Source organism: Kalmanozyma brasiliensis (genome assembly GCF_000497045.1).
Source record: "Kalmanozyma brasiliensis GHG001 unplaced genomic scaffold PSEUBRA_SCAF22, whole genome shotgun sequence".
Classification (NCBI taxonomy): Eukaryota; Fungi; Basidiomycota; class Ustilaginomycetes; order Ustilaginales; genus Kalmanozyma; species Kalmanozyma brasiliensis.
Genome location: NW_015961962.1, coordinates 105498 through 131123, shown reverse-complemented (window position 1 = coordinate 131123; position 25626 = coordinate 105498). Strand labels below are relative to the sequence as shown.

General features: G+C 58.7%; 12 protein-coding genes across 12 annotated transcripts; 6 read left to right on the top strand and 6 right to left on the bottom strand.

Annotated features, from left to right (window-relative positions):
* Positions 1-444: 444 nt before the first annotated feature.
* Positions 445-2591, top strand: PSEUBRA_003515 (DNA-binding RFX-type winged-helix domain protein; the record flags this gene model as incomplete). Its single annotated transcript, XM_059465087.1, has 3 exons — positions 445-1313; positions 1422-2494; positions 2569-2591. 3 exons carry the CDS (start codon positions 445-447, stop codon positions 2589-2591), a joined length of 1965 nt encoding a protein of 654 aa, XP_059321414.1.
* Positions 2592-2616: 25 nt separating this feature from the next.
* PSEUBRA_003514 (uncharacterized protein) lies at positions 2617-3510 on the top strand (the record flags this gene model as incomplete). The annotated part of the gene is made up of 1 exon (XM_059465085.1): positions 2617-3510. One exon carries the CDS (start codon positions 2617-2619, stop codon positions 3508-3510), a length of 894 nt encoding a protein of 297 aa, XP_059321413.1.
* Positions 3511-4230: 720 nt separating this feature from the next.
* On the bottom strand, positions 4231-5262 carry PSEUBRA_003513 (Ribosomal protein S9; the record flags this gene model as incomplete). The annotated part of the gene is made up of 1 exon (XM_016436596.1): positions 4231-5262. One exon carries the CDS (start codon positions 5260-5262, stop codon positions 4231-4233), a length of 1032 nt encoding a protein of 343 aa, XP_016292048.1.
* Positions 5263-5525: 263 nt separating this feature from the next.
* Positions 5526-6119, top strand: PSEUBRA_003512 (uncharacterized protein; the record flags this gene model as incomplete). Its single annotated transcript, XM_016436622.1, has 1 exon — positions 5526-6119. The coding sequence occupies one exon, from the start codon at positions 5526-5528 to the stop codon at positions 6117-6119; it is 594 nt and encodes a 197-aa protein (XP_016292047.1).
* A 33-nt stretch (positions 6120-6152) lies between these two features.
* On the bottom strand, positions 6153-9995 carry PSEUBRA_003511 (Protein kinase domain protein; the record flags this gene model as incomplete). Its single annotated transcript, XM_016436611.2, has 1 exon — positions 6153-9995. The coding sequence occupies one exon, from the start codon at positions 9993-9995 to the stop codon at positions 6153-6155; it is 3843 nt and encodes a 1280-aa protein (XP_016292046.2).
* Positions 9996-11227: 1232 nt separating this feature from the next.
* Positions 11228-12820, bottom strand: PSEUBRA_003510 (uncharacterized protein; the record flags this gene model as incomplete). Its single annotated transcript, XM_059465084.1, has 1 exon — positions 11228-12820. One exon carries the CDS (start codon positions 12818-12820, stop codon positions 11228-11230), a length of 1593 nt encoding a protein of 530 aa, XP_059320624.1.
* Positions 12821-13810: 990 nt separating this feature from the next.
* Positions 13811-17917, top strand: PSEUBRA_003509 (Autophagy-related protein 13; the record flags this gene model as incomplete). The annotated part of the gene is made up of 1 exon (XM_016436644.2): positions 13811-17917. One exon carries the CDS (start codon positions 13811-13813, stop codon positions 17915-17917), a length of 4107 nt encoding a protein of 1368 aa, XP_016292044.2.
* Positions 17918-18180: 263 nt separating this feature from the next.
* On the top strand, positions 18181-18788 carry PSEUBRA_003508 (uncharacterized protein; the record flags this gene model as incomplete). The annotated part of the gene is made up of 3 exons (XM_059465083.1): positions 18181-18183; positions 18409-18673; positions 18757-18788. The coding sequence occupies 3 exons, from the start codon at positions 18181-18183 to the stop codon at positions 18786-18788; spliced, it is 300 nt and encodes a 99-aa protein (XP_059320623.1).
* Positions 18789-18980: 192 nt separating this feature from the next.
* PSEUBRA_003507 (Exosome complex RNA-binding protein 1/RRP40/RRP4) lies at positions 18981-19778 on the bottom strand (the record flags this gene model as incomplete). Its single annotated transcript, XM_016436598.1, has 1 exon — positions 18981-19778. One exon carries the CDS (start codon positions 19776-19778, stop codon positions 18981-18983), a length of 798 nt encoding a protein of 265 aa, XP_016292042.1.
* A 372-nt stretch (positions 19779-20150) lies between these two features.
* PSEUBRA_003506 (Mitochondrial substrate/solute carrier) lies at positions 20151-21068 on the top strand (the record flags this gene model as incomplete). Its single annotated transcript, XM_016436632.1, has 1 exon — positions 20151-21068. The coding sequence occupies one exon, from the start codon at positions 20151-20153 to the stop codon at positions 21066-21068; it is 918 nt and encodes a 305-aa protein (XP_016292041.1).
* A 355-nt stretch (positions 21069-21423) lies between these two features.
* Positions 21424-22836, bottom strand: PSEUBRA_003505 (uncharacterized protein; the record flags this gene model as incomplete). Its single annotated transcript, XM_016436617.2, has 1 exon — positions 21424-22836. One exon carries the CDS (start codon positions 22834-22836, stop codon positions 21424-21426), a length of 1413 nt encoding a protein of 470 aa, XP_016292040.2.
* Positions 22837-24168: 1332 nt separating this feature from the next.
* Positions 24169-25313, bottom strand: PSEUBRA_003504 (NADP-dependent oxidoreductase domain protein; the record flags this gene model as incomplete). Its single annotated transcript, XM_016436613.2, has 2 exons — positions 24169-24327; positions 24411-25313. 2 exons carry the CDS (start codon positions 25311-25313, stop codon positions 24169-24171), a joined length of 1062 nt encoding a protein of 353 aa, XP_016292038.2.
* Between the last annotated feature and the right edge of the window lie 313 nt (positions 25314-25626).

The following is a 25626-nucleotide window of genomic DNA, read 5'->3' as shown; positions in this document are numbered from 1 at the left end:
CTCAAAGGCTGCACATGTCTTCATTTGGCGTCTCTCTCCTTCAGCCTACTGACGTTTACTCTCTCTCTTTTTCTCTCCCCCCTGATCTCATCTTATTTGCTCAATCCGCTCATGATCTTGCCTGGGCAGGCCGTCACTTCCGATCGAAGCTTCCGCCCGGCCCATCCGCGAAGATCGTGACTTCCGGCCTAAGCACCACCTCTGCCTGCTCTGCTGCTCGTCGTGCGGCATCCATCACGTTCCAGCCATCAGCCACCGGGCCGAATTGTCGGAGCGATCGCTTACCGGTAGCGACCCTCGTCCCCTCACCGACCCGTCAACAGTGCGTCTCGGTCAAGGTTGCTCGAACCACTGTCTGGTCACAGTGTCAACGAGAGCAAGGATTCAAACGCGATAAAAAGCGGCCATCTTGGAGCGCTCCGACCCTTCTCTTTGGTGATCAATATGTACGGATACGCAGGTCAAGCTAGTGCATCCGGCTCGCCATATCGTCCAGGCACCGCAGATAGCTCCTGGGAGCAGAGTCGGCCATCCACCATGGGAGAGGCTCGACCTGACTTGTTTGCTCACGCAGCGCCGAGCTCTACGCCTTCGCAACTTCGTCTCGACTCACTGCCGGCATCTCAATCATCCACAGTCGGTGGCACGCCGGCGGACGTTTTTCTCGGGGCGAACGCCATCACACCGCGCCAGACGACCTTCTCACGAGGCCCGATGGAAGTCGGTCCGCACTTTGCTACGTCAGGCGCCATGGATAGCTTCCAACACGGAGTGCCTGCCATGGTGCCTAGCGATACGCCTCGCGCCGCTCACTTTGGCAGCACCAGCAGCAGTAGCACCTTGGTAGGCACTCAACCCACATTTGCCTCGCCGACTCATCCATCGGTATGGGCTAGCCCGGTGCAACAGCAGTCCGAGTCTATGGCCTACAGTCGATACGCGTATCCGACCCAGACAGGCGCAGGCTCGTGGACGACGCCAGGCGGCATGCCTATGTCCATGTCGCAGAGTGTCATCTACGACTCTTCGTCTTCGACCAACACGAGTCCGAACCGGTCGCAGGCGTACTACGACGTGTCAGGAGACCACTTCGATCATTCCGGCTACTCTTCGCACATGGCTTCGCAAACCTATCCGATGTACGGCCCTTCGACGTCCAAGATGGGTAGCGCTGGCGCCTACGTCGCCGCACCGCAGCCGGAGTACCAACCGGAGGAGATCGACGGCATGCTCAACCAGGTCTCTTCTTTCTACAAGACGGCCAACACCAAGAAGATGGCCGAATTTTATCGCGACAAATGGGCGCGCATGTGGTAAGCATCTCAGCAGAGCGAGAATGACCCCAGCCCTCAGACTTTGACGCCAACGACTGACTTTTTCTGCCTATCTCTTGAATTCTCTGTTTCTTCGTGTCACGCTAGGCTGACCTGCAACTATACCCTCAAGTCATCGATCCAGATCTCGATTCCGCGCACGATCTTGCACGAGTCCTATCGACGAGCGTGCGACTCGTTTGGTCTCGAGCCTCTGCAAGCAGCCTCCTTCGGTAAGGTGCTTCGCAGCCAGTTCCCCGACGTCGCTCAACGCCGTCTCGGAGGTCGTGGCAAGACTCGCTTTCACTATTGCGGCTTCGGTACGTCCAACGAGCGCGAGGCAATCAAGGTCAAGTCGTTGCTCGAAGACGAGAAGGCGGGCAAGCTGCAGCTCAGCGCTGGTCTGAGCGCCGAATATGCTTCGGAGGCGAGGGCGAAAGCTCGATCCGAAGGTCACGAGGGCGAGTCGTCGTCCTCTTCGTATCGTGCTCATCCTTCTTCCGACGCATCGCCGATGGACGGTCAAAAGACTCGTGCTGCGCAGTACGACAATTCGCCACACGCTTCTTCTGAGAGCAGCGGCCTGGGCGGCAATTCTGCCATCGCTACCGACGACAGGCTCATTGCGCCTAGCTTTGTGAATCCCAACAGCACCATGCACACTCCGCCAGGTACCAGCTCGGGTGCCAATTACGACAGCCAGGACTCGGTACGATACTCGCAGGTCCCTTCGCAAGGTCACGTCCCGGCTGCGCAATCGGCGGGAGGCGCTGCATCGGGCATCTCAAGACGTCACACGGTTTCGCATTCCTACTCAGGTCTCAGCGACATGTCGTTCCTGCCTGGATGGCATTCTTCCGGCGAAGCCGGTGAGCCCAGTCTCATGCATCCGTCGAGCGACATCTCTGCCTTCGGTACCGGCGTCATCACCAGCGAGCCAGCGCAATCGGGCTCTCTGGTCAACAGTCCCGCCTCCTCCTTGCACGGGTATCAATACCTTCCGGATCCTCGCCACGTGCCTACGTCCATGCCTTTCCGACGCTCCTGTCAGGACCTCTCCGACTGGCCGACCTTGCCCGATCAGCAGAGCACCAGCACAGGTGCCTCCAACTCGACGGCGTACGCCACCGGTGGTCCCATCAGTAATACTGCGTCGCACGAGTCGTCGCGAAAAGCTTGGCGTGAGTACGAATCCCTCTGTCAGGCGTTGTTTCAATCCGTGTGCACAGGACCTGACCCTGTCTCTTTCCAACAGCGAACCACTTTGTTTTGGAATAGTCTAGACGCGGACAGCCGCGAGGCGATGCGCAACGACGCCACGGTGCAAGGCATGATCCTCAAGGCGGACGAGATCATCTTTCGGCAGCTGCTTGTTCAGCTGGACGGGATGATCGGCGACGATGTATCGGACCAGATGGTGCTCGGATTGAAGACGCTGGCGGGCATGATGGCGGACCGCATGGAGGGTCTTGTGACCGAGGCATTGCCAGAGCATAGCAAGACGGCCAAGGTGCAGGCATCGCAGAATATGGCGCAGAGTCTGGAGCAGGTCGCCGAGGTCTTTGAAGCGGTCAAGGCATTTAGAGAGGCATCGTCTCTCGACAGCGACAGCGATGTTCTCAGCCGCTCGCTCAGCCCCCGCTCTCGACAGTCTTCTGCGCATGCCGGCTCACAGCACCTTGAGTCGTCCTCTGCCGACTCCTTTCCTTCTTCCGCAGCCGGTGCCGCCAGCACTTCCTCCCTCTCCCTCGGTCTGCGCGGTCCGGCTAAGGTCACCAGTCTGCCCTACGACAGCCGCTCACGGTCCAAGACGCCCACTCCTCTCGGTTCCCTTCCTCTGGCCAACCTTCGACTTCGTCGCCGAGACAACTTCATCCGCAGCGTCAACCAAGACTCGCAGCCCACTTGGGGTCGAAGTCTGATGCACAGTCACCGCGATCCATCGTCGTCGTTCGAAAGCGACTTCTCTTCCAGCACCATCGAGGCGATGCCCAACATTCTGTACGCGCCTCTGGCGAAGAAGGCGTCAAGGTCGAGAGTAGCTTCGGACGGAAGCGGAAGCATCAGTCTCACGTTTGGCAGTCTGGCGCTAGCGATGCCGCCCAACTCGATGACTCAGGCGAGCAGCACCATCGTGCCGTCGACTCTGGCGGCGGACTGGACCCCACGCCCGGCCAAGATTGAGATGCAAGACTGATACTCGCCGTTCGCCACTGTTGCTTCTTCTCCTCTGCGGCCCACGCATCCTTCGCTCAATCCATCACCCCTTTTCTCCTTCAGCATCCCCCCGTCAAGGTTCCCTTTCTCTCGTTTTCTCTCGGTTTTCTCACTCGTCACTGCTCACGGGACAAATTGTTCTCCCACACACGATCTTTCCAACACCCACACGCACATCTGCACCCCAAACACATACACGAATCTCGGTTCCTCGGTTCTCCAGCATTGCCCACTCCACTATCCGGCTGCTTGATGCAGTCGGACCAACATACACGATATCCCCTTTTCCTCTGGTTCCCTCATGCTTCTTTCCCCCAATCAATGTAACTTGGTATCAATCTCAATTTTGCATGGTTCTTCGAAGAGATGCTGCTTTGTGGAATGTGTGTGATTGGTTGGGCAAGAATCTGGTGCGAGGCAAGGAGATCGATTGAAGGGGCCTAGAGTGGCTTGTCAGCGAGTGGGACGCAAGTGATCGACGGTCCCCCTGATCGGCGAGTTGACAACCACACAGAGACGAGAAGCCATCAGGTGCTGCACGATCAACTCTGACCTCGCAGAGCCGGGTGCTGCCACGCCGTCCATGTCTCATCTCTGAATGAGCGCAGTCACCAGCCACAGCCGTCTCTCTCGCACACCGATCTCAAATGTGACGTTGACAGTCTTGGCATTCCGTCTGTGTGACTTTTGCTCGGAGCCATCAACGCTTGACCCAAGTGAACGCCTTCCTAGCCTTCAACATGCCCGTCTTCTTCCTCTCGACCATCCTGGGATCCCTCTTGAGCACGCCGTCCTTGGCCAACACCTTCATGACGTACCTCTTTGCCTCGATGCCCTTCTCCTGGCCCAGCCCATGACCTGTTTCGGCCACAATAGCGTTCGCCAACGCATGAGCGATCGCACCTGCCTGTCCGCTCTTCCCCCCACCCCTCGTCAGCGCAAACACATTGTACGCCCCCAAGGTGCTCGTCAACTTCATCGGCCACGTCACGGCTTCCCTCTCCGCCGTCCGCGTAAAGTACTCTGCGAGTGGCTTGTTGTTGATCAGCACCTGACCAACGTCTTTGGCTGGTACGATCCATACTTGCGCACTCGACTCCTTCCTCCTCCCCATCGAATACGCTCGTCCCTTACCATCGATTTTCTTCTCGCTTGCCGCCCAAAGTGCGCCATCGACGTCTTTGGACGCAAGCATGTTGTTGTTCTTGGCATTCTCGTTCATGTACTTTTCCAACGTCTCGTGGTATTTCCCCACCAACTCGCTTCCTTCCAGCAGACGAACCAACCCGGCGTACCTCGAAAGCAACCCCAAGCGCGAGACGATCTGTCGATACTGCGCTGCTTTGAGACCCGAACCGATGACTTCGGAAAGCTCGTCGGAACCAAGCCAGAGGTTGCCCCGGTTCGTCGCGGCGAGCGACGGCGGGGACGAGTTGGGTGGCAGCAAATGCGTCTGTTCGAGCAAACGCTTCGTTTGACGCGTGAGCTCCTCGAGAGAGAGCAGTGTGTCGATGTAGGCGGGACGACCGGTGTAGTAGGCGGGCGAGGCGGGTTTTAGGCGTGCTGCAAGGGGCGCGACGGGTGGCAGACGAGGCGTGCGCGCTTCCGTGTAGGAGGAGGAGGAGGAGGTGGAAGCATATCGGACGGAGGTCGGTGCGGTGAGATGAAGTTCGCCCAGGGTGCGGATGAGCGACCGTGCTGAGCTGCGTGCTGCAGCGGGTGTGAGCGCCATACTTGTCGGTGATATGGATGATGGTTGACGATGATGATGGGTGAGGAGTCGGAGGAGCGCAGCGCTTTCTTCTGATTCTTCCCCCTTTTTTCCGTTGCACGTGACCCTTCCCTCCGGCAAAAAAATGCTGGAGCGCATCCAGCAGCGGTCTAACAAAGTGCTATTTTTTGGCCGCGTCCTGAGCAAGTGGAGATTCGGCAAGCACTTCTTCCTGAGATCTCAGACCAACACCATCTCTTCCCATCCCCTGATCGCCTCACACAATGTCGGCCACGTCCGCAGCACAACTCACGATGGCAGGTCCATCAATAACCAACCATGTCGTCACGCTCGCGCATCCGACGCATCCGCACTTCCTCACACAGATCGTGCACCTCCGCTCGCCCACGTCGCAGGATAGCCTGTTCGTGCACTGCACGGCTATCTCTTCCACCTTGGCACGGTCTCTTAGCTCGTCCAACTCATTCTCCACCACTGCAGGGGAGAGTGAGGAGGATGCCGAGCTGCAAGCGGCCCTTATCGCAGCTGGTCGGGCTCCCGAACCTACAGCCGCGTCGGGAGCACCGTTCGGCGCACTAGCAGCAGACTTCGCCCTGGCCATGGCCCACCCCTCCGGCTCCTCACAAGGCACCCCCATCCTCACCACCACCACAGCCACCACCACATCCAGCCTCGCTGCTAGCATGAGCAAGCGTCTCGCCTCCAAGCTCCGCATCCCTCACCTCCTGCTCTCGCTCGACCTACCACCATCCCTCATCGCCTCCCCCGGTCGCATCCAAAGCCCCGAAGACTCACGAGCCGTGCTCATCCTCGAGAAAGCCATACGCGATGCCTGCACACACACTCTTTCGCGCTAGATACCTTGAAGCAAGAAATGTATTTGTAGCCCTTCAAAGACCGGCGAAGCCACCACTGCCGTCCCGCCGTTGGTTCTTGTCGCGCGATTGGAGCTGCCCTGCATACTGCTGCTGCATGAACGCCTGCTGATGATCCTGAATCCGAACGGGCGTTAGTGAGGGTGGGAGAAGGTTGGCCATCCCTGCGTCGTAAATGTCGAATGGCAACGTCGCACTTGCCTGCCCACCACCGCCGCCGCTGGTGCTGTTCTGCGCACTCATCGGCGCCCCGTTCATGTACAGCGGCGAAGTCTGGTATCCTCTCCCCGGCCCGGCAGGCGTGGAGGAGTAGGCTGCAGGAGGAGGATTGATCCCTCCTCCACCGGTCTGATTTGCATCAACAACGACGCTGAAGCTCCCCTGCCCACCACTACCGCTGCTCGAAGGCTTGTTCAGCGCCTCCCAGCCACCGGCGCCATTCCACCCAGTCCCCATCTCCGCCTGCTGCTGCAGCAGATCCAGCTGCTGGTAGTTGGCACTCTGCCTCTTCTTGCTCACCCCACTTGTTGGCGCCAACCCATTCTGCCGTCTCTCCCACTCGCGAAGTGGATCATCCCGGTTTACTAACCCGGCCATGTTCTGCCCACCAACCATGCTCGCGTCCAACCCCAACTTGGCTAGCTGGGGAGGGATCATGCTCAACCGATTATCACCACCCCGTCGACCACCCGCATCGTCCGCATAGTACTGCCTCGCATACTGCTGTTGCTGCAGCGCCAGCTGCGCAGCTTGCGCCTTGGCCACGGCTTTGGCTTCGGCGGCGGCAGCGGCTTCTTCGCGCGCATAGGGGTTGTTGAGCGCCGGCTGGGCGCGGGATGCTGCCGAATGGTACGCCTGCTGCTGCGCCAGGTGCTGGTTGTACGCCGCTGCGTCTTGGAATCCCTTGTTCGGTCTCGATGACGACTGTTGCTGCACCAACCCGCCGTAGGGATGCTTCGACTCGGACGTCTTGGTTCTCGCCGAGCTGGAAGCGGTGCTGCTCGCCACCGTCGGCAACAGCGGTGGTCGGAAAGGCTTGGTGAACTTATCGCCAGAAATGAACGGATGCAACTTCGCCTGCTGCGGCGTCCATCGCTCGTGCGGATTCATGTTGAGCAAACCAGTGACAAAGTCGATAAAGCTGCTTCGGTTGGCCATCTCCTTCTGCACATCGGCCGACTTGCCGCTCTTTCGGGACATCGGGTAGGTCTTGACAATGTCCGGCAGCGTGGTGGCCTTGAAGTATTTCTTGGAAGGTTGCTCTTGGACATTGTGCTCCTTGGAATACTGCTCGATGGATTTGAGACGGTAGCTCTTGCGCCCGTATTCGTCGGTAAAGACGCTGAAGAATTCCTGGGTCTGCTTGCCGTTGTCGAGCATCCACTGCGGGGGGAGACCGAGCATCTCGACGATGCGGCAGATCTGGTTGTACTCCGAGGTGCCAGGGAACAGCGGCAGTCCGAGGAAAAGTTCGACAGCGATGCAGCCGAGCGACCACATGTCGATGGCCGAGTTGTACGGCAGACCTAGCAGCACCTCGGGCGAACGGTAGAAACGCGATTGAATGTACGTGTAGACCGTCTGCTTTTCGTGACACGCCGAGCCAAAGTCGACCAGCTTGATAGAGGGGGTCTGCAGCGTCTTGAGCAGGATGTTCTCGGGCTTCAGATCGCAATGAATCAGACGGGCCTCGTTGAGCACCGTCAAAGCGTCCAGCAGCTGTGCCGTGAAAACGCGCACCAGGCTGGTGCTGAGACCCTGGAACGAGTTCTGCTTGATCAGCTCGTACAGGTTCGACGAGAGCAGCTCGAGCACCAGACAGAGATGCTTTGCGTGGATGAAGGTGTCCTTGAGCCGCAAGATGTGGTGCTCGTCGTTCGGGTCCCAGTTGCCATTGAGCATCTCGAGCACCGTCACCTCCATCATACTCTGGTTGAAGTAGGCTGGCTTGTTCTTGATAACCTTGACAGCGACGATCTCGTGCGTCGTCATGTCTTGACACTTGACCACCTGACCGAACGTGCCCTGACCTAGGATGTCGAGGATGAGGTACTTGTGACCTTCCTCCGTTCCCAACCAGTCGTTGACATACAGGATATAATCGCTCTCCTCATTGTCCCTGCCCTCGTTCTGCACCGGCTTGCTTGGCTTGGTGAGCACACGTCTTGGATTAAAGCTCAGCTCGTAGAAGAAGGCCGGATTGACGAGATGGTAGGTGTGATGCAGGTACGCCGTCAAGGCCTTGAGCGGACTCACGAAGCCGCCTGCTGGATCGGCACGCCGCGAAGTGGCGAGCGCTGCTTCTGTGGCCGCTTTGCCGTCCGAGATGGCGGCTGCACCGGTCGCCGCTGCGGTGGTCTTATCGATGACGGGTCGCAGGTCGTCAAAATCGCGCACGCGTCGGAAGCCTTCATTGCGGCGAGAGGAGCGACCGGAGGAGCCGCCATCGCGTCGGCTAGAGCTGGTTCTCGAGTTGTCCGAAGCTGTAGTCATGGATCCGGAAGAGCCGAGACCTAGACCGTGCTGTCCGAAGGAGGTGCCGTCGCTGTAGATGGCAGGGTTGCGAGTGGTGCTGTCGCCTCTGGAAGATGAGTCCATGATCATGCTGCCGCGACCCGATCCGATGTTGGCAGAAGGCCACAGACCTCCTGCTCCCTGTGATGACGAGGCGTAGCCGCCTTCAGCACCATACCTCCCAGATTGCCGCCCGCTCGACGACAGATACTGATTGGAAGCACTTTGTTGCCCGTGACTCGACTGATAGGCGTACGGCAGTCCGTCGGAGAGGTCGCCGAGGCCTGCGTTTGAGCTGCTGTATTGCTGAGACAGCTGATGTGGAGACCTCTGCGCTTCGCGGGGCGAGCTGACGTCCATGAAGTTGGTGGTGTCGTGGCTGGCAGATCGGGACCCGGAAGCTCCAGCAGCTGCGTTGCTGCTGCCGAAGCGGCTCGAGTGGGACGTGTTGGGGCTGTAGGGATTTCCGGAGGTAGGGTCTCGTATTGACGAGCCAGAGGTGTCCATGGCGTTGGAGGATCGGCGACTGCCGTGGTTGCTGTAGGAGCTGTTGAGCATCTGGGGAGCCGGAAGCAGGCTGGCAGGATGTGAGGAGCCGGCTGAAAGATTGGGAAGACCGCTGTACGAGTCTTGAGGCGACGTCGCCGGCAAACCGCTCCCGCCACCACCACTACCACCGCTGATGAAACTGCTGTGTCGCATACCCGAGGGCGATAAGGATGAGAGATAGGTGCCCCCACTGCCGTTGCTGCCATGACCTGAGGACGAATGCGAGCCTACCGGCTGAGCAGCACCCGTCTGAGGAGATAGGTACATTGCCGAGCCAGAAGCAGCAGCAGCAGCAGCAGCAGCAGCATTCGCAGCTGATCGGGACTGACTCGGGTGCGAGCCGTGACCCATCGAGTGCGATCGACCCAGGCCCTCGTTGCGATAGGCTGACGAAGCGTGCGACTGTTCGTGTTGTTGCTGTTGCGCAGAAGCATGATGTTGCTGTTGTCGTTGGTTGTCGAACGAATAGCGCTCACCTCCGCTCGAAGCATCTGCAAGCCCGAACGCAGCTGCTTGCGAGTGGTGCAGACGCGGTGAGGTGTAGTTGGCTGTGTTGGGATTGGCGCCGGAGCTGGACGCCTGCATGTATTTGGTCGAGGAAGAGGCGTGGCCGTGGGAAGAGTGTGGTGACCGCATTGATGATGGGCTGGGTGGATACGGGTTGCTGGGTGCCAAGGCCGGATGTTGTCCTCCCAGCGCATCGAGACCCGCCATGTTGATGCCTACGTGAGGATCGTGGTGGAGGGGAAGCGAGTTGGTCTCGTCGCCAAAGAAGGCGTTGGATTGTCTCGACATCTTCCAACGTTTGGCAGATGAGCAGGCAGCTCAAAATGACGTGACGCGGGTGACGCTGTAGATCCCGGAAGCCAAGAGGATGATAGCGGAGGAGGGCGTCTTTGAGCACAAAGATGGATGGCCGGTCCACAATGAAAGAGAGTGAGCCTGTGGGCGAGTCAGACACCGTAAGGCTGGGTGTAGCTAAGTGTCATCCGAGGAATAGCGATGATAGAAGTGACTGAAGATGGAAGATGGGCCAGGTGATGAAGAGTCTGGAAAGACAGTCCGATGCTCCAGGCGTCTCGTTGCGTGACGGGTCGAGGTGCAGAAAAGGTCGTGCCGAGACGAATCTCGAGCGCCTTGCTGTCGAAGACGAGGGAGTACTCGAGACAAAGTCGGCCAATGGAGCGCGCGATGCTCGTCACGACCCACCTTGCTGAGCAGCTGAGCTCGTGCTCCTTTGCTGCTGGCACAGACTGTGTCGGCGGTAAGACGCAAAGGTGGTCAGACGGCCGGGGATCGCGTCCACCAGGAATTTGTGATGCAACGAGCTGGCGAGAAGACGGAGCTGAACTGATGCCGCGAACGGGAGCCTGGACGAGTTGAGAAGAAGGAGGAGGAGGAAGATGAAGACCATTCGGAGAGCAAGTCGGTCGGGCGGCATCTGCAGACCCACACAAAATCGCGCCCGGGCCGCTGCTGCTGTTGGTGTGCCCTATCTGGCTGGCTGGTTGGCTGTCTGACTGACTGGCTGAGCGGTAATTTCAGTCGACCACATGTGAGCGAGCGAGCGTGTGTGGGTGTGTGTTTCGACTCGGCGAGGTTGGAGCTGAGCCTCGCTTGGCCTCACAGAGAAACACACACCTCTCAAAAATCCGAATTTCGAAAAAAGAGCCGTGCACGCACGGTGCGTTTCTCTGGCGGTGCAGTTGCAGGTGGCAGCCTGTCATCGCGCGTCGAGGGCCACAAGGCTAGGCGAGGCGAGTCGCGGCGCGCTGTGTCTTGTGCCGAGGCTTGCACTCTGCAGCCAATTGCTGCCAAGCATGGCCATCTGCCACCTCAGAACTAGGACCGACTTCGGTGATGAAATCATTGATGCGACACTGGACTGACACGAGCACGGGCATGAAAGTAGACGGTCTAAGACATGGTATATTGCGAGCAATGCAAGGGGCAATAAGAAAGCCGAACACGAATGGATATGAATACGAAGCGAAGAAATGGTTGTAGGTGATAGTAGTCAGACCCGCCTAAGCCTCGAGTTCTGACACTTCGCCCAGGTCCAGCTGGAGCGGCTCGAGAACCTCGTCGGCATTCATACGATCGAGCGCCGCTGCTGTCTGCTTGCCCAAATCGTCGTCTACAAAATCAATCAGCTTGGGATTGAGCTTGGTCCTGGGTGCAGCAGAAGGTTGTTGTGCTGGTCTGAGAGCAGAGCTCGTGTTAGCTGCCTTCAGCGGTCGAGTCGCAGCGCCGCTGACGGATGATGCTGAACGGGCGACATTCGCCGACGACCGAGGGAGATTTGCACTTCTTGCTGTGGTAGTTGGAGTCGAGGAGACAGGTCGACTGCCTGGCGCTGATGCGATGGACCGCTGAAGGCCAGTGGATCGTACAACCGGCTTGGGCGTGGCTTTGCCCGGCACTGCGCGCGAAGTTGCGGTGGTCGAGCTGGTGGCAGACGGTCGGATGCTCGAGCTGACGGGACCCCTCTGAGCGATACTAGTGCGGACGCCGGCCCCCGTTGCCAGAGGTCGAGCCATCGTGAGCGGACGTTGTGCAACTTTGCTGCCTGCGTTGACAGCAACGGTTGTGGATCGAGCAGAAGGTGCCTTCTGCTGGACGGCGATCTCTTCTGTCACCGGCACGTCTGGCCACGGGTCGTCGTCGTCACTATCCGTCGTCGGCGTCGGCGGCACCAGATCATTGTCCATGAGCTCTTCCATCGGCGTGACTTCGACATCGCTCAGGTCATCAGGACCAGCCGCCCGAAGTCCGATCGCTGAGAAGCGGGAAAGCTGAGCGCCGAGCTCCTTTGCCCTGGGCAGATCGTCGAGCTCATCAGGGAACTCGAAGACCGGATGCTTGGCGTGGTGGCTGGGCGGCATGTACTCGATCTCGGGATACATTTCCTCTTCGGTCATCTGCACCGCTGGCTGTTGGGTCACCTGTTCCGTGGCGTTGTCTCCCTTCTGCAGCGACAGACCCATCTCTGCATCCATCATTTCGCCCATGCGTGCTTTGATCGCGCCGGCTCTTCCGACGTTGGCGGCCGGAGTGACAAAGCTGTTCTGTCGGCTCATTGCCCTTGCCTTGCCAAGCTGCGACGGAGCGGGTGTTTTCATCAACATTGTGCTTGAAGCATCGTTCCCGCTGCTCGAGTTCTGACCCGGCTTGGAGAAGGGCAGATCCGTCGTCTGTCGCTGCTTGCCATTGAGAGATCGCAGCGCGTTCGAGGTGCTTGCTTTGCGTGGACTCAGCTCGGATGACCCCTTCTTGGTGGGCGATGAGTCGAGAGTGCTCCCTGATGCCCCTTTGCCCTTGCCAGCCGATGCATCCTGTTTGCCAGGCGCCAAGCGAGACGGGCCGGGCGTCTTGGAAGCGTTGCGGTTTCCAAGCGCCTTGACGGGAGACTGCGACGCTTTGAGATCGCCAAAGAGCTGTTTGGGCCCTGCCGAGTTGAGATCTTGTCCAGTCAGCTTCGAGGACTGGCCCAGCGCCTTCTTGCCTGTGGTCATGTTCTTGCGCGTGGGCGAGGCATGCAAGCGCGAAGGACCGGGTGTTCGAGTCTGACCGGCGAAGGCCTGGTTTTCGGAGAGGACAAAACCTCTTGAGTGCATCATGATTGGTATGTAAGGTCGATGCTGAGCTGAATAGGGACTGTGATGATATAGAATCGAAGTCGCCGCTGTCTGGGGCTGGCTGGGTGACTAGTGTCTATGTAGATATGCGCCCTGATCTATGCTGACGACCTGGCACGGACGCTGTCGTTGAAGGCAGATACACCGTCGTGCAGGTCGAAGACGGTGTTGGCTGAGGACGATGTGCTAGCTGCTGGGTCGAAAGATGATCGTAAGAGCGCGAGATGAGATGGATGAGGTGGAAGGTCAAGTCACAAAGATTGACTTGGAGTCTGACTCAAACCTGCATACAGGAGACAGGACAGCGCCATTTCTCTAAAATCACATTTTTCGGGTATCACCTATCCCCACCGCACGACTTCCGCGTCACAGGGCAAAGGCATCACGTGATTTCAGAGAGAGCTTTCGTGGCCGTTCGGAAGTGCTCATTCATACAATGAAGGAGTGGACGCAGCTTCAGCATACTATTTCGGTGTCATCCGAGGTGTTTACCAGGTCGAAACTCGATCGACTCTGACTGTCATGCCTGCGGCAGCCCTATGCTGGCGCGGTGGTCTGAACGCGCATGAACACAGGGCGAGGAGTTGAGTCGCTTTGAAGCCGAAGTCGCGGTCCAAATTACCGATTTTGCTCCACATGCAAGAGCAGCAAGCGGCTGCACGGTCATCCGGCTCAACCCCGGCTTGGCTTATCGTGGGCGAGGCGCTGTCTACTGTAGCCTCGCTAGCTGACCGTATCCAACAAGGGTCTGACTCGGTGACTCGTCTTTCGGAGCAGCTATCACCATCACCATCATCAGCAACATCGGCATTACCGACATACGACCTCGGCTCATCCTTCGTGCCTCGTTCTCTCAGCCTGAAACCAGTCAGGGCACACCGCACTGCTTCCGGTCTCTTCTCGGTGGATCTTGAGCCCTTGGTCACCGTCGCGGTGTCTGCGCCAGCGTCGGCCCAACCGTGATCTGGTTGAATGGAGCCGCAACCTCGTCGAGTTCCTCCGTCAGCCCATTCGCGATATTCATCCTCGTCGTCCTCGCTCGGAGCACCCGAATCTTCCCCCGCCATCGACACACAGCAGCAGTACCAGCATGAGCCGTCGCCTTCGCTTCGAAGACGCTCCTCCGAGCGCCCAGAGTCGTCCACTCCGATGACCCAGCTGACCAAGCTCGACGGAGTCATCTATCACTTTTACACCACCACCGCTAACCTCATCATCCAGTCTCGTCTGGCGCATCTTCGCTCCTCCCTCCTTGCTGCCTCTTCCCCCGAAGGCGCTGCTCCTGCGCAGCAGAGCCACACTCCACACACAAAGCTCTCGAAATGGTTTGACCTTCACATCCCTGATACAGATCTGTTCAAGGATGAGCTGCGGCTCTGGCGCTCCGTCACTTCCCTGTTGGGTCTCGAAACTGGCAACGTCGACCCACCCCTTTCACCATCAGCTGTGCCTGATCTCATCATCGATGTAGTGCTCGATCTGTCTAACGTCTCGGACCGACACGAGATCCTTCTGATGACTAGAGCCTTCTCCGCTTCATCTTCTCGAGCTTCCGACGCCAACACCAGTCGAGTCTGCATCGACGGGCGGATACCCGGCGAAGCTCCATCTTCAGCGACATCTTCTGTACGGCCTCACAGGATCGTGCTCGAACGCTGGCAACTGCGTTTCGATCCCAGCCAGCCCTCGGCGCCGCCAGATCTGTCCACGTTCTACAAACGCTCAGTCGTCCATTTCCGTGCTCTCTTCGATCTCCTCAGCTCTTTGCCGTCGAATCGCCTCGCCGCCAAGATCGAATCGCTCAAAGCTGCACCACAGAGTCGCAGCGACTCGATACAGCCATCTCATCCCTCTCTTTCCGCTCGGGAGGACATCGGCACTTACGATGCAGAGATGAATCTGGGCTGTAGGCTTAGCATGACTTTGGACCCGAGAGAGGCCCAAGCAGATCCGAACGAGATCGACGTCCAGATCCCGCTTCCAGTCGAACAACTATCGACACCGTCTCACAACGCGGGGACAACCGAATCCGGCGTCGATGGCAGCAGTGTGCATGGCCATTATGCCACTCGCACCTTGACTCCTATCGCCACGCCTATCGGTCACCTCGAGCTTTCCGTCACGTATCGCAGGCTGACTGGTTACTTGATCGAGGACACGGACAGCCTCCGCGCCGCCAACGACCTCAAGGTGGATCTGGACGAAGATTACTTCAGAGCGCCGCACAGGGAAGTCGCTGCCGTAGCAACCCAGCCCGAACCTCTACCAGATGCAAGTAGCGACGCTACACGAGATCCCGTCTCGGGCCATCCCATGCCATTGGTGACGAGTCCCGGCCAGCAACGCATTGGCGGCATCTCGGCAGCGCGCCCGGCGATCCTAGGATCTCAAAAGAGCTCACCAGATACTGCGACAGGCTCCGAGGCTCTCACATCGCAGTCACCCGGCAATGCGAGTGTGTTCAGCACAAGCGCACCAGGGCGACATTCTGCCGGCCTGTCCAGTCTTAGGAGGACCGGCTCGACAAAGAGCAATGTGTCAATAATTGGTACCACCAACCCGTCCGGAGCGCCTTCCAGGCCCGTGCTGGCTGCTGCCCTTAGTACCGAGCCTGCGTTCGTGGTGCCGGGCGCTGTGCGTCGATCGAGCACCAGTGAAAGACGGCTTCGAACGCTCAGTGGTCTTTCGAGTGGACGACCGAGTCCGCCAGTGTCTCCAGCTGCTGCCTCTTTCGACCTTCCAGAAGCTGGGACAAGTCAGCCTAGAAGCGTTTCGTCAGGCGCGTTCTCGACAAGCGGCACAGGCCGATCCATCTCGACTCGAACAACGAGTGGATTTGCTGGTTCTGCTACGGGCAACATGGGACCGCCTTCCTCAACCCAGCCACGGCCCAGCGTCTCGTTTAGCCCTTCGTCGCCGTCGCCTCTTGCACAGCAGATGTCACTGCAGGGCATGAGAACCGGCGGTGGCTTTGGCTTGGCGCCAATAGGCAATCAGTCGACGTCGTCCTTCCGCAGCGTATCTAGCTCGAGTCTGCGCTCGTCTGTCTCCAATACCGGCGGCCTGGCTGGCCCAAGCCTTCGCAGTGTCTTTCAAAACTACGTGCCGCGCTCGCAAAATGTGTCCATCGCTTCCATCTCGAGGACCCCTCCCACCTCTACGAGCGCCCTTGGCCAGGGTAGCTATTCGCCGTCCATCCTGGGCACCGGGATGAGGAATTCAAGCATCCGAAGAAATTCGAGCACCAGCGATGCCGGGTCTGGCTCTGCGTTTGGCGCCAGCGTCTCGTCTTCTTCAGCTGCTCAGCCGCAGATGATCAAACGGTACAGCACCAACTTTTCGTATCGCCAGAATCGTGACAGAAGCGGCGTATACGGCAGCAGCCTTGGCTCGGAGGGATCTGGCTCCCTAGGTGCTGGGGCCGAGCCATCGAGCTATCCACGCTTCGGAGGGGCTGGTGGAAGCCTCAGTTCGGCATACGGGCGCAGCTGGATCTCGAGGATGGAGCAGCGACAGGGATTGGGATCAGGTGGAGCGTTTGCCAGGACTGCGAGTCTCGAGGATGCAACAGCTGCAGCATCAGCTTCGTCCGCATCAAGATACAGGACGATCTCTGGCGCAAGTGCCAGCCATCTGGTCGGCGGTGGTGGTTTTACACCGAGTCCGAAGAGTCACGAGGACGACATGGACGATCTGGCGCGGCTGTTGGAAAGCAGACCAGCGTTTGGCGCTTCATCGCTGGGCAAGCTGTCTAGCCTCAGAAACGAACGCCGTAACGCCCCAGGCCTCAGCAGCACGCCCGAAGAAGGGGCACATCCGCGTGCCGCTGATGCTTTGGCAGATTCGGTGCAGTCCAATCCAGGCCAGGATCGACGCTCGCCACTGTCTGGGAGTGGTCTGCGCTCAGGCGGTCTACGTACGACGAACCCCTTGTCGCGCAGCCAGCTCGATGATCTGCTCAATCGCATGGCCGAGTCGGTCGGCATCGTTGGCTCCAAGGAGTCGGGTTCGGGTACAAGCGGCGAGAATGTGTCGGACGTGGCGACGCCGGGCGAGGTGAAGACTCCGATCGTGCCAGCTGCTGGATCACGCCCACTCACACCTGCACAGATCGCGGCGACACTAGGCAAAGGGCGAGGGACCGCTGGCAAGGAGGCGGAAGGCGTGGCCGAGACTCACATCAGTCGGGTCTCCAGTCCTGGGGCGTTCGCAAGCGTTCTGCCTGGCGAAACAGGTTTCAGACCACGCAGTGCGATCGGGCAACAGGTTCGGGCGTACGGCACCATCGCAGCAGCACACACTGGCAGCAACTTGTTGCCTGCCGCGCAGGACGAGAGGAATCTGACCGATGCTGGAGTTCAAGCATCGCCTTCGACGGCCGCAGTGCAGCCAGCTCATCCGGACTACGAAGCGGAAGGAGATCTCATGTTCAAGGTGGATGGTCAACAGGACTACAACCCGGAAGACGAGCTGCCTGGTGAGATGGAGATGGTGCCAGAAGGCGGCGGAGGCGCTGCAGTACCGCGGTCATCGGAGACGGCTCTGACGTCCTTCGCTGGGGGCGTGGAGGGCGGGATGGGAGCCACCCTCCCCGTCGGAGCTCATCGAGAAGGGCGAGCTCATGACTGGCACGCCACCGATCGCTGGGAGCGCCAACGTGCTCAGGAGGCAGAACGTCGTCGCGCTGACGCAGAAATGTCGCGCAACTTTGGCCAGGAGGTTGGAGCCAGCACTCGCGGAAGAGGCTCCCACAGCCCGTGGCGCAGCTCGTCGTCAAACATGGCACAAGCAATGGGCGCAGCTGGGTCTGCAGCCAACGCAGCAGCAGCGGGGCCAGTGGGGTTCAGGTCAAGCTCGACACGCCCGCTCGGCGGTGGCGCAAGCAGGTTGAGCGGTGTCGCTACGGGTCTGGCAGGCTCAAGCCCCAGCGGCACCGGTGATGCAAGGAGAGGGTACGGGGTCAGCGCGCCCTCGGCACAGTTTCACTACCAGCCGAGACCCACAAGGCCCGGCGCTCAGTCGTTCCCTGTTTCGAGAGACGAGCTGTTCGACGACGAGGTCGAGGAAGATGACGAGTGAAGTCAGCACACTGCAATCAGCGTCAAGTTTTCAAAGCCAAAAGGAATGACCCATGCTGTGAAGAGGACGAAGTGAGTCGTGAGCGAGGCCTCGTGACGTGGAAAGGAAGCAGCGTTGGTCGGTGTTTCGGAGAATTGGGCGAGGGGCGAATTTAGGGTTCTGCCCGTTCTTCCAGCGCGCCCTGGCCACATCACGCGTGAACAAAGTGTGGGGAGATCTTCCACCTTTCCGTCAACATCATCTACGACCGCAGGATTGCCAACATGGTAAGTGCTGCGCTCAAGCTCGGCGGCTTGTGGAATTGCTGCGTCGGTTAGCAACAGCTCTGATGTGCGTCGCTGACCACGGCATGACGAGCCTGCAGAGCTTGTGCACCAGCCACTTCAACGTTTCTGGACACTCACTGACACATCGAACCGATCCCATCTCACCCCTCCGTCATCCCTGTTTCCACCCGAACCGCATCGATCCGACATCGACGCCGGTGGCAGCCGACGAACAAGGACATCCGAGCGAAGAATGCGCAGTTCGCAGCGTCGGCGCGCGAAAACGCCGGCAAGCCGCGCATTCGCAACCCGAAATCGGCCACCGTCGAGGACGCCGATGAGACCGTGGAAAGCAGACAGACGGCGCGCGCCAGGGGGAGGAACATCGTCAAACCCGCCCGCGCAGACCGCGTCAAGAAGCAGGTCGGCGGCGGATTGAGCGGCAACAAGGTCGCGCTTGCGCTCATTGTGTTCGTCGTTGTTGGCGGCGGTAAGTATTGCCTCGAGGGGAGAAGGGGAGAGAGGGGAAGGGGAAGAGAGGAGACAATGCTGACATGTTTGATGGTTTTGCAGTCTTCTTCGAGCTCATGCGAGCGTTCCTCTAATCGCAACCTCAGCCGGTCTCTCAGCAAAAGAGGACGTTCTCGAACTTCGACGGTATATCGACCTTTGCAGCCAGCTCGTGGTGCTTTCGCATCCCTCTCACATCGCGCACGCTCACACAGACGTCCTACTCACAAAAACGCAGCACACACACACACACTCGCTGCATGGTCGCAATCACTCTCTTGTCGTGCTTACAAGAACTCTCCCACAATGGCCTTGATCCGCTTGGGATCGAGCTCCCTACCTCTGTTCTTGACCACATATTCCGCGTCGACCTCCTCCCCGTCATCCACCACCTCGTCCGCATCGCACACCGTCTTCCCCGCATCTGCCTCGCTGAGCACCTTTCCCACGGCCAACACGTGCCTCGTCTCCCCCGCTCGCACCCACACCGCTCCATTCGCCCCTACCGCAGCCTCGAACGCGCAGTGCGCGGCAACACTCTTCAACACCCCATTCCCTGGCCTGAGCAAACTCCTACACAATCCTACGCTCACCCTGAATAGCATCGCCACGCCGTTCCGTTCCCCCCGCTCATCGGTCGTCTTGAGATCTCCAAAGCCGTCGCTCTTGCCCGTGACGGGGTTGACACAGGTTAGTTCGGGTTCGGTGAACCGATCTGCGGACACGACGCGCGCGTACACGAGGGAGCCGATCTTGAGGTTTGGTCTGTGTCGTTTGGTGGCTCCTTCGAAGGACAGGGCGGGCAAAGTGGCCGTGTGCGCGGAAAAGAGGGTCACGGTATAGCCTTCTGCGGAACGAGCGGTGATCTGACCGATGACAGGGTCGGAGGGTGAGGGTACGTAGCGGTGGGTGTTCGTTTCGACCCATGCCGCGGTGGAGGTCGTTTTGGTGGAGGGAAGAATGCCGATGGAGCCAGGGCGTATGGCGGTTAGGGTGGAGGTGTGCGGCGTTGGGAGGAGGCCGGGGCCGAGTTTGACCGATGAAGATGAGGGGATGGGGAGAACGTCCCCTGGAAGAACGATCATTGGAGACTGAGTACGGCACGTTGGTTGGGAACAAGAGTGAGGGCCTGGTTTGTCTGGCTAGGATCGTGGAGCGTAGTAGCCTCTCGGATGGATGTCGACCCGGATGTGCGTGGCTGCAAGGGTGGTGGTAGGAGTGGACGAAAAGGATGGTGAGCAAGATGTTTGATGTGGAGCGTTTTCCAGAAAAAGCTTTGTCGTCCGGAAAGAAGAAATGCAAAAAAGTGTCGGGTAAAAAAACGGCGTTGAAAATGGGCACGAGTCAGCATCCTTATCTTCTTGTTCGACCCTGGATCTTGTGCAACCAACAACTCTCCCTCTCCACCACCGTCATCCTTCACTTCAGCTCGCTTCAGAGCCGGCAGCATAGCAGCCATGGCCGAGCTCAACGCCCTCCCCAAGGATCCACTCCTCTCGCAGGGTCAAAAAGATGTTCTCTCCGGCACGTTCGGTGGTATCGCCCAAGTGCTCGTTGGTCAACCACTGGACATTCTCAAAGTGCGCTTGCAGACATCACCACCAGGAACTTACACGGGTATGGTCGACTGCGCCTCGCGCATCGTGCGGAACGAAGGACCTTTCGCGTTCTACAAGGGCACCCTGACGCCGTTGCTCGGTGTAGGCGCGTGTGTGTCGATCCAATTCGGCGTTGTTGAGGCGCTCAAACGTTCCTTCTCCTCATCCAACGTCGCGAAGGGCAAAGGAGAGGGTTTGTCGTATGGTCAATTCTACCTTGCAGGAGGTATTGCTGGTGTGGCCAACTCGGTCGTTGCTGGGCCGGTGGAACATATTAGGATCCGATTGCAAACCCAACCCTCCCCGCCACTCTACCGCGGTCCCGTGGATTGCATCAAGCAGGTCCTTGCGCAAAGTGGCCTGTTTAACGGTGTTTACAGGGGTCAAATCCCCACCTTCGCACGCGAATTCCACGGCATGGGCATGTACTTTTTGACCTACGAAGCTCTCGTCTCCCACAAACTGGCGAGTTCCAACATCACAAGAGATCAACTGCCAAGTAGCTATGCCATGTTCGCAGGCGCCATGGCCGGTTATGGCCTCTGGCTCACCGCCTACCCCGCAGACATCATCAAGAGCAAGTTGCAGACAGACAGCTTGAATCCCAAGGAGAGAAGGTACAAGGGCGTACTGGATTGTATCAGGCAGACCTACAGGGCGGATGGCGCAAGAGGATTCTTTAGAGGGTTGCTGCCAACATTGGTCAGGAGTCCGTTCGCGAACGCGGCGACGTTCGTAGCGTTCGAATGGGCCGCTAGGAACCTTAGGCATGTTTAGAGGCGCAGAAGGAGCGATCGGATACAGATATACAGGCGATGGGAGATAGACTTTCGGGCAAGGCTAGAGCAATGCAGGACTGACAAGAGATGATTTGATGGCATGAAGAACGTGATGACATGAAAGGGCGAGATGAGACCATGACTGGAGACTTAGACGACGTGACAATGTGAAGAACGGGAAAGCGATGCAACGGAACATGCGAAGAGAAAGAGATCAACGAGACGAAGTGGAAACGGAGCGGGACTGCGTAAAGAAAGCAGCCAAAGGTGCGGTGACGAATGTGACGGTGACTGAGGGCGTTAGATCTTGTGAGAAGGTGGAGCGTGCCGATAGCAAGCAGAGCTGATGATGCTCACTCCTCGACATCCATTCCGGTGCTCCTGCCCGAATGGACGCTAAGCAGCTTGGGTCTGGCCGGAGAGATGCCCACGGTAGCCATCTCCTCGTCCATCTGCGCCATCTCGCGCGAGATCTGCCTTTCCATCGCCTCCAAGACAGACCTGGGCTTGTGCACATTGTTAGCAACAGCCATGGCGAATCGAGCATGCAGGGTGCAGCTGGTCCCGTCGCGAGCAGTGTGGACGCTGAGATAGCGTTCGAACGGGTTGCGGGTCATTTTGCGGGGAATGGGAGAGGTCGGCATGGGTGGAAGGGGAAGAGCTATTTTGCGCGGCTCGTCGGCGTGCTTTTGAGGATTCAAGTGAGTATCGAGGAGCGTGCTGAAGCCGGGAGACGGGCAGGGAGAGGGGCTGGCAGAGGGACTGCGCGAGTGACTCTGCGAGAGGCAGGGCGAGGGCGCAACGGATGCCGTGTTTTCGCGGCGAGGGCTCTCTTTGATGAGTTGGTCGACGCTGTTGGTCACTGCGGCGGGCACAGCGGGAGGCGAGGAGAGCGGGAGGGGAAGCCGTGCTGCATTGGCAGAGGCGGCTGCAGTGATGCGCTGCTCGGTGGGAGACGTGGGCGAGAGTGTGAGGCCCTGGGTGCTGTCCTTAGGACGAGGAGACAAAGCACCAAGGGTAGGAGTGGAGCGAGGCTCCTGATCATCCTCGAGGGCGGAGCGGGCACTGAGGTGCGAGGCTGCCGACACGAGGTTGTGATGAGCGGTGCTCTTGTTCCTGGTCGGCGTACGCTGGACGTCGGAAGATGCGGCTCGATTCTTGAGAGGCGGAGATGCCAGCATGGGCTCATCGGTCTGGTCGGCCGCAGACCCGTCAAGGGCAATGTTATCACCAACGACATCCGGCACGGAGGCCAGCTTCGTCGTGGGCTCGGCAGTAGCGAGGATCAGGGACGAAGGGTTGGTACCGCTGTCCTTCGAGGAGAGACGGGACAGCGGGCGCGAGCCCATGCCCTCTCGGGACGAAGCCTTGGCGCGAGGAGGAGGCGAGACCTGCGAGATGCCCAGGCCGAGAGGCCAGCCAGTGACGCCGGCGAGCGCAGCAGCTGCGGGCGAGACCGCGCTTGAGATGACATTGACATTGCTCGGCGTCTTTGCCCGTGGGTAGGGATGACCGATCATTCTCACGGTGGAAGAGGCCGACGCGGGAGAGGTGACTCGCTCGACCGTATCTTTCGCCTCTTCCGAAAGAGGCTTGGTGACCGCACTAGAGATAGTTCGGGAGGAGCGAGAGTGTGACTGCGAAGAAGTGTGACGATGGTGGTGCTTGCGAGCTACGAGCGCGATCGGTCTACGAGGCTTGGGCGCCACGAGGACTAGCGAAGGCGCCTGAGGGAGTGTCTGGCTGGTGGTCTCTGATTCAGACATGGTTGCTGGAAGAGCTAATGCTTGGAGCCAAGATAAAGGAAACGCTGATCTTGATGAGTGTTTACGAGATCTTGAAATTGGGAGAGCCGATGTTGATCGATGGCCTTTGAGCTGCCTGTTCTGCGTGGTGTGCAGCCGAGTATTGAACTTGATGAGAACCGTGACAGAACCAATGACTTGAACACACACTTATGAAGCAACAGATGACGGTAACGGTGACGGTGGCGATGACGACGAGAGCGCTGACAACGGAGCAAGATTCTTGAGGAGTATCGATGGGAGGGACAAGCGATGCAAGGGACGGAGATGGCAGGATGAGGAGGAAGTGGGGATAAGTTAGAGAGGATGATTGACAATTGGATGGATCGACCGAGTCTTGACTTGCCGACAGAAGCCCACTTTAGCGGAGCATCAGCTGCGCCTTTGAGAAAGAAGAGGCACAAATGGACGGAAACACAAACAGAAACACGGGAGCGGAGATGTGCTCGGCGTCTTTTCCCAGGCGCAGGCGAGCACGGCAGCGCACAAGAGGGGTACAAGGACGGTAAGCGCAGATTCGATGCATCATCGCCGCCTTTGCAGCCCAGTCGGTCGATCCGGTTGTGTGTGGGGGGCGCATCAGCTGCTAGCTGGCTGCCTGGCTGGGTTTGTGGGCTCGATAAGCGCGTGGCTTCATGCGGCCTTTTTGAGTGCGCAGTTCCAAATTCGATTCGAAAATCGACTCTTTGACCGCTGGCTGGCTGGCCTGCAGGATCACGCGGGCAGCTGTCACCCGCTTGATCAACTGACAGCGAGCAGCAATCAATTCATGGGCTGCCGGTCAGGAACCCAGCCGAGCCGCAGATTTCATCTTGAAATTGCTTTTAGCATAATTTCCCCTTTCTTCTGTAGGTTCCACTCGGCATGGCGGCAAGGGTGCGAGAGTGAGAGCAAGAGCGTGCAATCCTGAAGTCGACCTCCTTTCTCTGAGATCACAATCCTTCCCACGCCTTCATCAACCTGAAGCTTTGGCACCACGCCAAATGTGATAGGCTCACCAGCGAGCGAACAGACATGAGGAAAAGGAGCCTGAACATTGCTTGACTTCGCTTCACAACTTGCTTCTTGCACTTGCGCGATTGGGCGCAAATGATGTCCGACCTCTGCTCCATCAACCACACAACGCAGAAGAAGGCAAGATGTGGGAAGAGGTGAATACGTCGTTCGTCCACGATCGACTGCAAGCATATCGCACCGTTGTGCAAGGAAAGGCATCCTTCTTCGTGTTCCAACGACTTTCCAGTCCTAGCTCTCATCCACCAACGACGGTGCGCCAATAATGACGGACGACATTTACCTTCCAAACAGCGAAGGCAGCTCGGGCTTGTTGCCCAGGATCTCGTCGATCTGCGACATGATCTCGGGCGTCAGCTTCTCGATCAGGTCCAGCGACTTGAGGTTCTCGATGATCTGCTCCGGCTTGGAAGCGCCCAGGATCACGGTCGAGACGTTCTGCATAACGGCAAAGCAAATAAAAGATCAAGGTCAGCACGCTACTCTCCACCTCGAGAATCGATCAGACAAGGGCAACTTACGGGGTTCTTGGCACACCAGGCAAGCGCCAGATTGGTCACCTTGGCACCTAGACCGTCGGCAATCTGGGTCAGCTTCTTGACCTTCTCGATCTTGGCCTTGCCCTCGGGCGTCTGCAGCTCCTTGACCGTGTTGTCAAAGAAGTTCTTGTTCGTGTCGAAGCGCGAGCCGGAGGGGATGCCGTCGTTGTACTTGCCGGTCAGCAGACCCGAAGCAAGCGGCGACCAAATGGTGGTGCCGTAGTTGCGCACCTTGTACAGCGGGTCGTACTCCTTCTCAGGACGTTCACGATGGAACATGTTGTACTGGCACTGGTCGGCGATGGGAGGGATCAGGTTGAGGCGGCTGGCGACGGCGTGGGCTTCCTCGATCTGGGCCGCTGACCACTCGCTCGTGCCCCAGTAGAAACATTTGTCCGACTCGATCAACCTATTGAAACCTCGAACGATTTCTTCCATAGGGACAGTAGGATCAGGACGATGGGCCATGAGCACGTCCCAGTAGGGGAGCCCAGATCGCTCCAGAGAGGCATTGGCAGCCTCGATGATGTGCTTGCGGCTCAAGCCTCGTCCGTTGGGGTCCTTGGAACCGACACCGAAGAAGATCTTGCTGATGAGAACGAGGTCAGAGCGACGGAGGTTGAGGTCGCGGATGGCCTTGCCCATGTCGACCTCGCACTGGCCAGCAGAGTACACCTCGGCAGTGTCGAACGTGTTGATGCCATTCTCGAAGGCAAGCTTGACAATCTCCTTGGTCTCGTCGCTGTTGACGGTACCACCGTAGGTGAGCCAGCCTCCGAGAGAGAACAGAGAGACGCGCACACCCGAGGGGCCAAGTCGGCGGAAGATCATGTTCTTCGGATCATACTCGGGGCAGTCCTTGGGGTTGGCAGCGGTGGGAGCCATTTTCGCGAAAGTATCAAAGTCGGAAAGCTTTGTTGGTGGTGTGCGGGAACGGAAGCCGGGAAGCAAGAAGAACGTCTTTATACGCTGCGGGCTCAGTCAGTGCAGTCTCAGACGAAGAGATTCTCGCTGAGTTGGAGTGATTCAGCCTCGGAGCGAGTGCCTCGGTGGAGCCACAACATGCTGCGAGCGCAGTATGCATTGCCGGAACACGCTGCACGGACCAGTCAAATCATTGCCGGAAGCGAGCGTTCGGAAGGACCTTCGCCGGCAGCTCTTCTCCACGGCGATTTGGCCGGTTTGCATCGAAAACACA